The sequence below is a fragment of the Osmia lignaria genome, chromosome 13 (genome assembly GCF_051020975.1).
Source record: "Osmia lignaria lignaria isolate PbOS001 chromosome 13, iyOsmLign1, whole genome shotgun sequence".
NCBI classification, from domain to species: Eukaryota; Metazoa; Arthropoda; class Insecta; order Hymenoptera; family Megachilidae; genus Osmia; species Osmia lignaria.
The window spans coordinates 808,595-819,364 of NC_135044.1; the positions used below are offsets into that span (position 1 = coordinate 808,595).

Genomic DNA, 10,770 nt, shown 5'->3' on the forward strand with positions numbered 1-10,770 from the left:
GTGAACAAGAGAGGGAAAGTAGCACCGTTAACGTTCTCCTCTTTCCAGCCTGCCTTTCAAAACACTGCGATCCATTTAACATTAAATACTTTTTCCACGATTAACCTAAACTCGTAAACTTGTTACGGTAACTATGAAACATGGTGAAGTTAACGTTAGTATGAAATATGTGTCGCTAATGTTAGATGTTCCGAAAGGTTTCCCACAATTTCGATTAGCGAAAGCTTTTGTTCGACGCTCGAAGCGTCTAGCAGTCTAGTTGTTAATCATCGTGTGTATCAGCGACCGTTGAAACCGCTGGAACGGCTGACTCCGTGAATCGCGATACAGATTCGCTAGGTAAATCATGTCACGCTATTGCAGTGGTTCATCGAAAATTTAACGGGTTAATACACTGCGACTAGAATGTTACCTCTTTTTTTCCCCTTGCCTGTTAAACATTTATCGAAACAGAGACGTGTACCGTGCGCGTCTCCTCCAAGGATCAATCATTAATTTTCTAATGTTTCAAACGAGTCTTTTCTATAATTAATATCGACGTTGGAAACCTAGTATCAAAGTACCTATTAAACACTATAGATTCGTTCAGGTTACTCGTCATCGTTGCTTTCTCCCTAATCGTAAGACGAGGATATCGACAGATGAGTAGTTCATGGTGTACTCGAGTTTCCAGCCACTTCGTGGAGTTTCGAAAGTCCCTAGGATAGGTCGAGGAAGTTGGAAGGATGCTTGGAAAGCTGGAGAGAGTGTAGGAAAGTTTCGAGAAGATCGAAAACGTTGAAAGGCAAGTCTCGGGGAAACTGAATCCAGTATCAAGAAAGTCTGCAAGCTGAACAGGATGTTAAGCCTCGGACCTCCTGCATGAAATTTCAACGAGACGAGCGTTTAGAAGTTTGCTTTGATGCTTTTGAAGGAGCTACAGATTCGTATGCGTCGGTTTTGCAAACATTTTTTCAGAAAATTTCGAAAAAAGGAGGATTTATGATTAACAAGTCGACTATCTTGTCTTGGTAACTAGTCATCTGATCTCCTTAAAAAATTAAGGACTAATGCCAATTGTAATGCGGTATTTGGCTTTAACGCGATAGAAACAGAGGCAAAGGGAGTAAGTACTCGAAGGAGGACCATCGAAAGTAGGAATTTCACTCTCCTTTCGGAACCGAAACGGTTGACTAGAATCTATCACGGTCATCGGGAATAATCTCGTTATACGGGGTAACTTTTATCTCTGCACGCTTGCTGCGGTTACATAAAGTTATTAGTTTGACCTACTTCCGTGAGAGAAAGAGACAAGGGTATAGATAGTTGGTAGGAAGAGACAGAGGGATGAAGAGAGAGGCAGCGTGAAAGAACACGCACTAAAATGCCATGAATTCCCACAAAAGCGGTCTCGGAATCAATCTCTGTCTCTCTCTGTCTCCTCGTCCGAGCTGTTGAATCCACAGGGACTCGGCATTATATTCGTCCAATCATCGATTCATCGGAAAACGAAACCAATCAAGGTACATATATACCGTATAGTGTATAATGTATGTATATCAGTTGGACATCACTCACGTTGACTGCTGCTACGACGTATGATGTTCTCGAGGAATGTGTTTTGCGGGGCGACCAGGCCCCTGCGCCCCCCTGGCATCCTTTCTCCTTTGGATAATCCCGGATCCTGGTCGCTGCGGCTATCAGGACCTCGGCCAGCCTCTGGCTACGACGATCTCTGGCTGTCTTTCTCGCCTCATTTCATGCAATCAGTCCGGCCGCATATCCTGTCGCCGTCGACGCTAGGCCTCTCTCGTCGCTTCTTCTTCTATCCTCCTATCCTCCTATCCTCCTATCTCTTTGCACACGCGACACAGACGCGACTCCACTAACCGAACCCCATCGTCCGAAGGTAGTTCACCATCGTGGATCGAGTCCGAATCACCTGTTTGACGCGGCCTGGAACCGGTCCAAACCAGCACGCCGCGCCGCACCGCGTCGCACAGAATACCTGTGTACTCTTGCTTCCACTACGATCACCAAATTGTCCCAAACACGTTCCAGTAATCCTCGACGAGCTAGATTACACCGCGGCTGTTGCTTTTCACCTTGCCCTCGTCCTGCGAACCTTAATCTCGCTGACGAGGATAGAACGGCGTTCCCAACCAACGTCCGCTTCTTTACGCTTCTTTATGCTTCTTTACGCTTCTTTACGCTTCTTTATGGTACAGAATGACTATGGCTAACGGTAACGCGATTTTCTCCTACGTGACAAACGTTGGACCCTTCCGGAACTCAGGATCCACCCGCGGCACACTTACGATGTCTCTGTCGTCACCTGAACGCGAACGAACCAACTCCTTCGACTGGGCTGCTAGCTTCGTAACTCGTCCTCCAACTTGCCACGTGTCCCAACTCCTTCGCCGACTCGGTTCGAAGCTGAGCAACTCTATGCTCAGAGTCCGTCGGGTCAAGGGTCGTCGGTGAAGAACGACGCCTCGACAAAGGGAACGGGGAGGACGGTGATCCGGATTTATCGAGGCACCGACCACGACGACGTCGATGGGCTCGCGGAAGTGTCCTCGGTTGGTGGACGCGCGATCGATGACCCATCTAACCGCAGTCCTTCCAGGTGATCGCGCGCGCTATCGTTGAGACCCGACGGCAAGTAATTAGACGACTGCGCGCTACCTGCCACGTCGTTCTCCACATCCTCGGCGTCCTCCTCGGCGTCGGTGCAGCTGGTGCCCGCGGAGGAGGACATCCCTTAGACAGGGGAACGCAGCCGTAGAGTAAGCCTCGATCACATCCTCGTCGCTGAACCGCGGGCCCCTGTCGTCGTTGTCGTTGTCGTTGATGTTGCCGACACGTCAAACGTGACCCGATCACAGACCAGAATCGACGATACTTATTCAACGTCGACACGCTTTCATTTGCTCCTCCCGAATCTCTTGCGAAGACCCTGCAGCAATTTCTTCGCTGCTGCTCGACGAACAATTGCTGAAACAGAAGGAAACGATAATTCAGCATTTGTATCGTCGCGGTCGGTGTAGTTATTTTATTTTATAACGTCATCAGTCGAAACCTTTCGACGCGAATACGATGGAGCTAGAAACAGTGGTACAGGTTTCAATCGTTTTTCCAACCGAATGGGACATTCATAGGGTTGTGACGGACAACTAGCAGCCAAGAGTACAGATAAAACTGAGTTTCCATGCTGCGAGAAATGAATCGTGCCAAGTTATCTTTATGGTTCCGTGGAGTCGTCTTTATGCGGAACAAGATCGGAGTACTGACATAATAATGTTTTTCAAGAACTCATTAATCTCCCACCCAAAGCACCGTAATTAAAATCCTATATTTCGAACAAGTTTAATCTAACCTGAATACAGTCTTCACAATCGTTGATCTTTCAAATATTTTTCATTTAAACTTTAAACAGCAAACAGTAATGGCGTCGCAAATTTCATCGAGGTTCACGATGACGTAACGTTTGTTTCTCGGTTATTCTCGAGATTAAAGAGTCGTTCGAGTGCGAGTACTCGAATCGATCCGATCCCCCTACCCCCACCCCTTGAAATACCGAGGATCGCGAAGCTAGAATTTCCAGGCTAAAATTAAATCGGCCGAATTGATGAAAATTACCGCGATACCTTCGAGTTATCGAATCCGCAATGGGCCGGCCTCCTGGTGCAGTCATTGTTAACGCTAATTACTCGAGATCGTCTCGATTCGAAAACCGCTTGTTCACCGTCCTTTTCGCAACCTGTTCGTGCGATACCTCAGCCGCCCAGTTCGATAGAATCGATTCACCGTAACCGTCCATTGATTATCGATTACGTATCGATAACTTACCAACCATTATCCTAGCATATTCAGTCCGCTTGATCTCATCGAACACGTTGTTAATTGTTCATCGCGTGTGCAAACGTTGGATGAATGAAGATTATTTAATAATTGAGCGAGTGTTGTGTTATTTTAATCTAAATCGAGAAGGCTCGAAGTTATGAAACAATCGACGATCGATGACACTTCAGCCGACTAATTAGGTAAGTGCATTAATTCGTGTTATAGCAGTAGAGGTTATATAGAGAAAATTTTGGTTTAAATTATCGATGCTTCTTTTTACGTGAAATTACGCGCTACGTCTTATCCTTCGGTCTCGAAGATTAATCGTTCGAAAAGTCGACGCTGTCTCGAACGAAAAGAAACTTCTTCTTTCAATATTTTTCAAACGATTCCTCGATACATGTAGCGAGCTTAGCGGATTCTCCGAGAAAATCCTTCAATCCCTGTTTTGGGGATGGGGGTTCAAGCAAAATTCCGCTCGGTCCATTCGACGGGAAGATTACTTTTCCTCTCCGTTATGTATACTCGTTTCGTAACGTCATCGTCGCTCGTTCTTCCAATACGCTTTATTTCTCCTAGAACGTAGTGGTATTATTTTCGACATCGACAAGATATTCCTTGTTTCGTTTCGCATCGTTTCAAAAATTCTTCCCAGTGCTGAATTCTCCGATGAAAAATGCATCTTTTTCTTCTCAGAGTTACAGTTTAGGTTAGGTTTTGACGCTTTGACGGTCGATGTCACGTGGTGTTGTAACCAGGATATATGTGTATATAGGATCATAGTGTCCGTTCGTTTATCATAATCATCTGATAAAAGCTTTAAAATATTCAATAATTTAGAATTTGAATAATTTATTTGAAATGACAAAATACACTAGACGAACGGACACTATGATTGATATTGTATGTAAATCGATGAATAGTTTTAGGTGGGAAAACGAATATAAAATTGAAAGACAGGCAGAATTTCTATCGATCCGGAGTTAGAGAACGAATTACTTCAATCCGATAAATTCCAACCGCAAATCCTAATAAGAGTAATCGTTTGCTCGATCAACGGTAAACCACGTGACTACAGAGAAAAGTCCCTAGCGATATTCGAATATATCAGCGAAATACAAATCCATTGAAACTTAGCAGAGAGGTACTTGTCAGATAAACAGAGAGCTAATTAACTACGTAAAATTTCACTTTTTTTTACAAACACTGCTTTCGACTGTTCGCTTTGAATAACTCCACTAGAAAGGAACGCTTAAACGTTTCACGAATTACTACTCGTTGCAACATTAACTCAGCCAGCATTTTCCTTGACCACTTGGCATTTTTGCACCCAAATAGCAAAGGACGTGATTTGAATGGCGGAGCCGGGTGAATTCTGACCCATACCTACGAAACTTTATAGTATAACGGTGCTGCGATTAAAATGAAGATCTCACCCCCAAGACGCTTTGCACCCTCTATTATTTGGTGGCTGGTATAGGACAAAGGAGGGAAAATTGCTGTTCGTCGTAGAAAAAGCAATGAAACCCTAGGGTTTTCTCGCGAATACGTAACTGTTCCCTAGGGTTCTGTTCAAAGGAGAATCGAAGACACGATGTTAAAGGAACAAGCTCCTTTTATAGCCCTCGAACTAACCCTAAGAGAGATAAAGAAATTCTGCTTGTCCCACGGTTGAAATTATTCTAACGTTAATATAGCGGTTTTGTCCCTTACTGTTCTTACGCTTGTAAGGCAGCACGCGAGCGATAATATTAGAAATAACGAAACGAAATCGGGCTAGGTCCGATTCACAGGAATACTAATAGCTAATAGTTCGAAGGTCGGTCGAAAGTGGAAAAGTAGTTCGCTCGATCGATGCCAACTGTTCTCACGTCGAAAGGTAAAGTACGAATGATGAAAGGTACGGTTGAATGCCACGCATCGTTTGTCATTCGTTCGAAACCGAATAAACACGCTTCTCTCGGCCCCTCGTACCCGATACGTTGTGGGATTAGAGCTCGAAAACTTGAATAAGAAGTACCCCAGTAGGTATACATAAACGAAGAAACAAAGTCGCAGAGCCCTTGAAATCCGACAGAACCAATTGCCTCGATACTCGAGGAACACGAGGACGGACCAGGAGAAGACAACGATTTTCCATTTTCCGATCGTTGTTTCCTTTGCGCGTCGTCGCTCGACACGAGGGCAAACTGGAGGCTGCGACTTCCGGAAGATCAACTTGTCTGACGGATAAAAGAAGAGAGAGAAGAAGAGGGTTGGAAGCTTAGAAGAAGGGCGGATGGGTGGACGGGAGGAAGGAAGGAAGGAAAGAGGGCAAAGACCGTGTCGGTGGAAAGAGGTCACCCGGATTTCGAGCGGTCTACTACTCACCAGAAAGCAAGTCGTATCTCAAGGTAGCCCATCATTTTTCGTGGGAGGAGTTTTTGGCACGGATGCCATCGTTTTTTTCCCTCGTTCTTCGGTTGATCGATCGACACCAAGACTATGCATTCAACCGACCAAGAAGAAACCTAGACTACCAGGCACTACCATACTCGATTTCATTCGCTTTTACCCCGTTCCTCCCAAAGCTTTTACAACTTTTCAAACGCCTTTCGACTCGTCTTGCGAAATCTCATCGATGATTATTACCTTGCCGGGCTAAAAGCTTGTTAACACACTTCTCCATTACTTTACCAAATGATAAGGCTACATTTGAAAAGCTGTAAATCGATTCCATGACGTTAACTTGCTTGAATAGTTGTTTACGATCTCTGTTCGGGGATAGAAGCGTAAGTTTTCTGGAGAATGCGTCGAACAACGTTTCACTGGTTCGCTTTGAAGGCGGAGCGTATCGATCGATGAACCTTCAACGTTCCTCAAAGGTAGGCTACCTTTTCGGTTTCACCTTGCACCTACGGCGAACGAAGATAAAGGGCAACAGAGATTGATGAGTGGATAGATGTGTAGAATAGATGCACTAGAGGGAGAAAGGAAGAGAGAGATATATCGAAGAAAGAAGGGAATAGTTGAGAAGAGGAAGCGATCGAAATATAGCGAATCATAAAAGGCCATAGGGGAAGATGACGAAAGAGAGTAGATAATACCTTATAAAAGTTTAATTTTACCAAGCGACAAGGTTACTCGAACTCGAGTGATGCCTTACAGGAAGATTCCAAAAGGACTATTACGAAGATAAACATACATTTAAGGACTCGTAGTTCCTTCTACTGAATTTGTGACACAAAATGACGTCACTTGTCCTGCTTTCGCGATCAATGCTACAGGAATGCGCTGGTAAATGCCACTTCGGCAATGCGAACCATCGGTTCTACAGGCAGTTTCAAACAAAAAAGTCAAGAATCCTTTAGCTACAGGAGGAAGATTCGAGGAAGAAAAATCGAAGATTAAGGTGGCGAAATAAAGATGGACCAGGAAGTAACGGTTTCCGATTTCCCATGGGAGATCAAGAGAATTCATAACGCAATCTATGTGGAAGCAGAGAAACGTCACTATGAATTCGATGACGTTACGATCGGGCTTTCGTCCTTATTGTTAATCGATGAAGAATCTAAAAAAGTTAGAAAACGCAGAGAATATTTTATATGACGAGGATTTAATCATTTCGTAGATCGCCTTAATATTTGTCCCTGGTCTGGATCAGTGACACCAAATAAAACGAACCTTTCTCTTCACTTTCGAAAATTCTAATTAACTTTGCAAATGTCGGTCCAACGTAATATTCAGACATGCATAACTTGTTATAGTTACTTTCTAAATAGGCTGTACTTAAAGGCAATCCAAGATTTCTTTATACCTCTCGTTACCGCTTTACGTAACTGAACGACACATGTCGTGCGCCTGTAAGAACCCGGTAAATCGTATTCGTCCCGCTACGTGGCATAATCCTATACATACACCGTAATCGTAGTGTAACGAATATGTTCCGAACAATTGGTATAGCATTCATCAAGAGGAAAACAAGGAAAAGCAGGTGTCCAATGTACAACGGTGAATCAAAGAGAATAAATTCAAGATAAAAAGAAAGTGGTTCCCTATCGAAGAGGGATGTAGAGAAACGTAGAGAGAAGGGTTGCTATACAGTGTCTGGGTTTGCAAACGGGACAGGACTATTTAAAACTGGCAGACACCCAAAACTGACATCACTCACGAAAAAACTAGCATAATCATACTACACTTTGTCGAGATCGTCGACGAGAATTATCTACTACCGTTCTTAACCCTTTAACTGCGGGTGTGGTTTATAAACCACATAGTAAAATTATAACCAGCATGTTAATTTTTGCTAATGTCAAATAGCGGCTATGGCTTATATATCACTAAAATAAAAATAAAATAAATAGAATAAAAAAATCTTTTAAAATAGAATATCACTTCAGTAATATAATTTAAAATTAGAGCGATCGGCTGTGCTAAAAGCACTCGCAGTTAAAGGGTTAAATTTCTCTTTTCGTACCGTCGCAGGGTACAGGATAAATTAAGTCCAAATACATTTTCTCGCCATACGACGATTTCGAAAAGACATCGTTAAAGGGGGTAGAAAACACCATGCGAATTAACAGCATGCTCGACCGTGAACTCGTTTAAGAAATGTGGCAAAGTTCGAAACAGATATATTCTTTGTTTTCGCACGAGTAGTAAATCGTATTGACCTCGATCCTATCGCGTAAGCTTTCCTCGATTATCTTAACTGAGAAACCCTAATAAATCTAACCTATTTCTTTTTTCTTTCTGAAAATCCGTGCGATTCGCGCACGACAACCCGTTCGAGTGACAACGACGCGACCACTTTTCCTCCGAACCAAAGACAAAAGGAAACTGACGAATCTCTGGAAGTTGACGCGAAATTTCACGCTCCTCCTTGACCTCTCCTCTGCGACCCAAATATTTTCTCTTCCGATAGACTCGTTCTAGGCTTTCGCCCACAGCGATCGTCAAAGGAACCTTCAATTAATCGCGATTCACAGAAGAATCATGGGCGACGTTCGTTCCTCTAATTCGACTCCTCCTCCACCTCCTCCTCTACCTCTTACTCCTCCTTTTTCTTGTCAAACGAACAAAGAAAAAAGAGAAACCTTGATCATCGCACTCTTTGTTTTCATCGACGAAGACTCGAGCATCCCTTCGACCGGCTACCGCTTGTCGCGAACTCAAACCATGACTAACGCGACATCCACGGATTCTCCCTGTCTCGTAGTGTTGGCTTGTATTTTCATGCCTTGACCTATACAATACACCATGCCGCGGGCTACAACGTATTCTCATAGGTCCCCCTAAAGCTTAGCATTAGGACTCGACGGATTGATCCACGCGCGTTCCACTTAACACACACGCTCCAGCTTCCATTCGTGGACTACCGAGAAATTTCCATCGTTTCTCCCCTGACCTTGCCCCATAAGACGCAAAACTTCTACACCAAGATCCCACTGTTCCATCGTCGCGATCCGTGGATAGAGCCATACGCGCCAGTCGGACCGGTCCACTCCCTAACCAACCCATCTTCTTCTTCTTCTTCTTCTTCTTCCCTGTCGGTCGTTTGATCAGGCCGTTTTATCCGCGCGTGGCTCTGTCCAACGATCCATCAGTGGACGAACAGGGATGAATCGAGAAGAGCGAACTGAATGGAAGGACAGTGTACGACAGAGAGGGATGGGAAGGAAAGAGGGAAAGGGTGAATCCAGTGGCGCACCACGCGACCGCAATGATCGTCCAACAACGGAATCACCGCTGGATCCTTCTGGAGGAGGACGATTGAAAAACTAGGTTGCCCGATCAGCGATGGGAGATTGTCGTACCGAATTATATGCCGACGGTGTCTGCTGGATTGTTCGACGTCGTTATCCGTGCCGTGGTAGCAGGGTGGTTCCGTCCATCGCGTTTCTGGATCGTATCGCCCCGAGGATCGATCGTGGTCGGGTGCACACGCGCTGACCGGTTGCGGTACGCGTTCAGAAAACGCGTCCCAGACACACGTTTCGTCTCTCGAGACACCCTCGAGCCAGGATAATCAACCCCGTTCCTCTATCCTAGCATCTTCTTCCAAGATCTGATCTCGACGAGTGCTCGTATGCACCGTTTTCCTATCCCTTCCTATGTTGTCCTTGCTTAGAAGAAAGAGAAGAGAAGAGAGGAGAGGAGAGGAGAGGAGAGCGCGCGCGCGCGCCTCTTTCACCGTAGTATTCTCGCGCAGATGGAGACCGAAATCCAGCCGTACGGCAGGCTGACCGAGTGGCGACTGAGACTCACCCTCTGTGGCGGCGCTGACTACCCCCGAACAACGTTCCACCTACCCTCTCGCCCTTCTCCTTTCACACCCTCCTACCCTCCATACACAACGCGCCACCCTCTTGCCCTACTCCTCTCTGCAACCCTCTCTCCTCTCCGAAGGAGCTTGCGTGACTCCGTCCCTACGTCTTTCCATTTCTTCGCATTTCCCTCTGTTCGTGGCTCAAACAGTCTCGACCAATTTTTTTTTTTTCTTTCTTTCTTTCTTCTCTATTTTCTTTACTTTTAACCCCTGATTTTCGATGCTCGATAAAGGTTCGGTTTTCAGAGGGAGAGTGTAATCTTTGACCATGTTTCCAGGATTATGCCCCTCGCGAAAGGTACAGGGTTCGAGGGTATTAATCCATTGGCCTGTCCGTTAGGGTGCGTATCAATCGACGGTTGATGTTGAACTTTATAATGTTGAGGAGATTGAATTTTAGAAGGGATTCTCTAGGTGGGATTGCGATGGCGAGTGTTCAGTCGCGCGGACATCTGTTGCGATCGAACACTTTATTCGATATAATGCCTAGTGCACACATTTCGATCTTAAGACAAAACGATTTTGTGAATATCCACTTGTGAATTCCAACGACTGGATGAGAAGTGTGTACCTTGTTTTATAGACCGTGTACAGTAGGGGGGGTTCGATGATCGCTTTTCCTCCGCCCTTGGACACGC

The 10,770-nt window shown here is 45.1% G+C and overlaps 1 protein-coding gene across 11 annotated transcripts in view; it reads right to left on the minus strand.

The window, feature by feature from the left end:
- Window positions 1–10,071, minus strand: part of eag (potassium voltage-gated channel protein ether a go-go) — a 41,609-nt gene extending 31,538 nt beyond the window's left edge. For 7 of the 11 annotated variants that reach the window (XM_076691474.1, XM_076691473.1, XM_076691472.1 and 4 more), the window contains exons 1-2: window positions 9,621–10,071; window positions 1,558–2,976 (exon numbers count right to left, since the gene is read on the minus strand). In XM_076691474.1, coding sequence (XP_076547589.1) covers window positions 1,558–1,636 — 79 coding nt within the window. In that variant the 5' untranslated portion in view covers window positions 1,637–2,976; window positions 9,621–10,071. Of the gene's footprint in view, window positions 1–1,557; window positions 2,977–3,061; window positions 3,269–3,358; window positions 3,557–3,629; window positions 5,107–9,620 lie in introns of those variants that run through there. The other 4 variants (XM_034319038.2, XM_034319037.2, XM_034319039.2 and 1 more) reach the window with 4 other exon arrangements.
- Window positions 10,072–10,770: the final 699 nt, after the last annotated feature.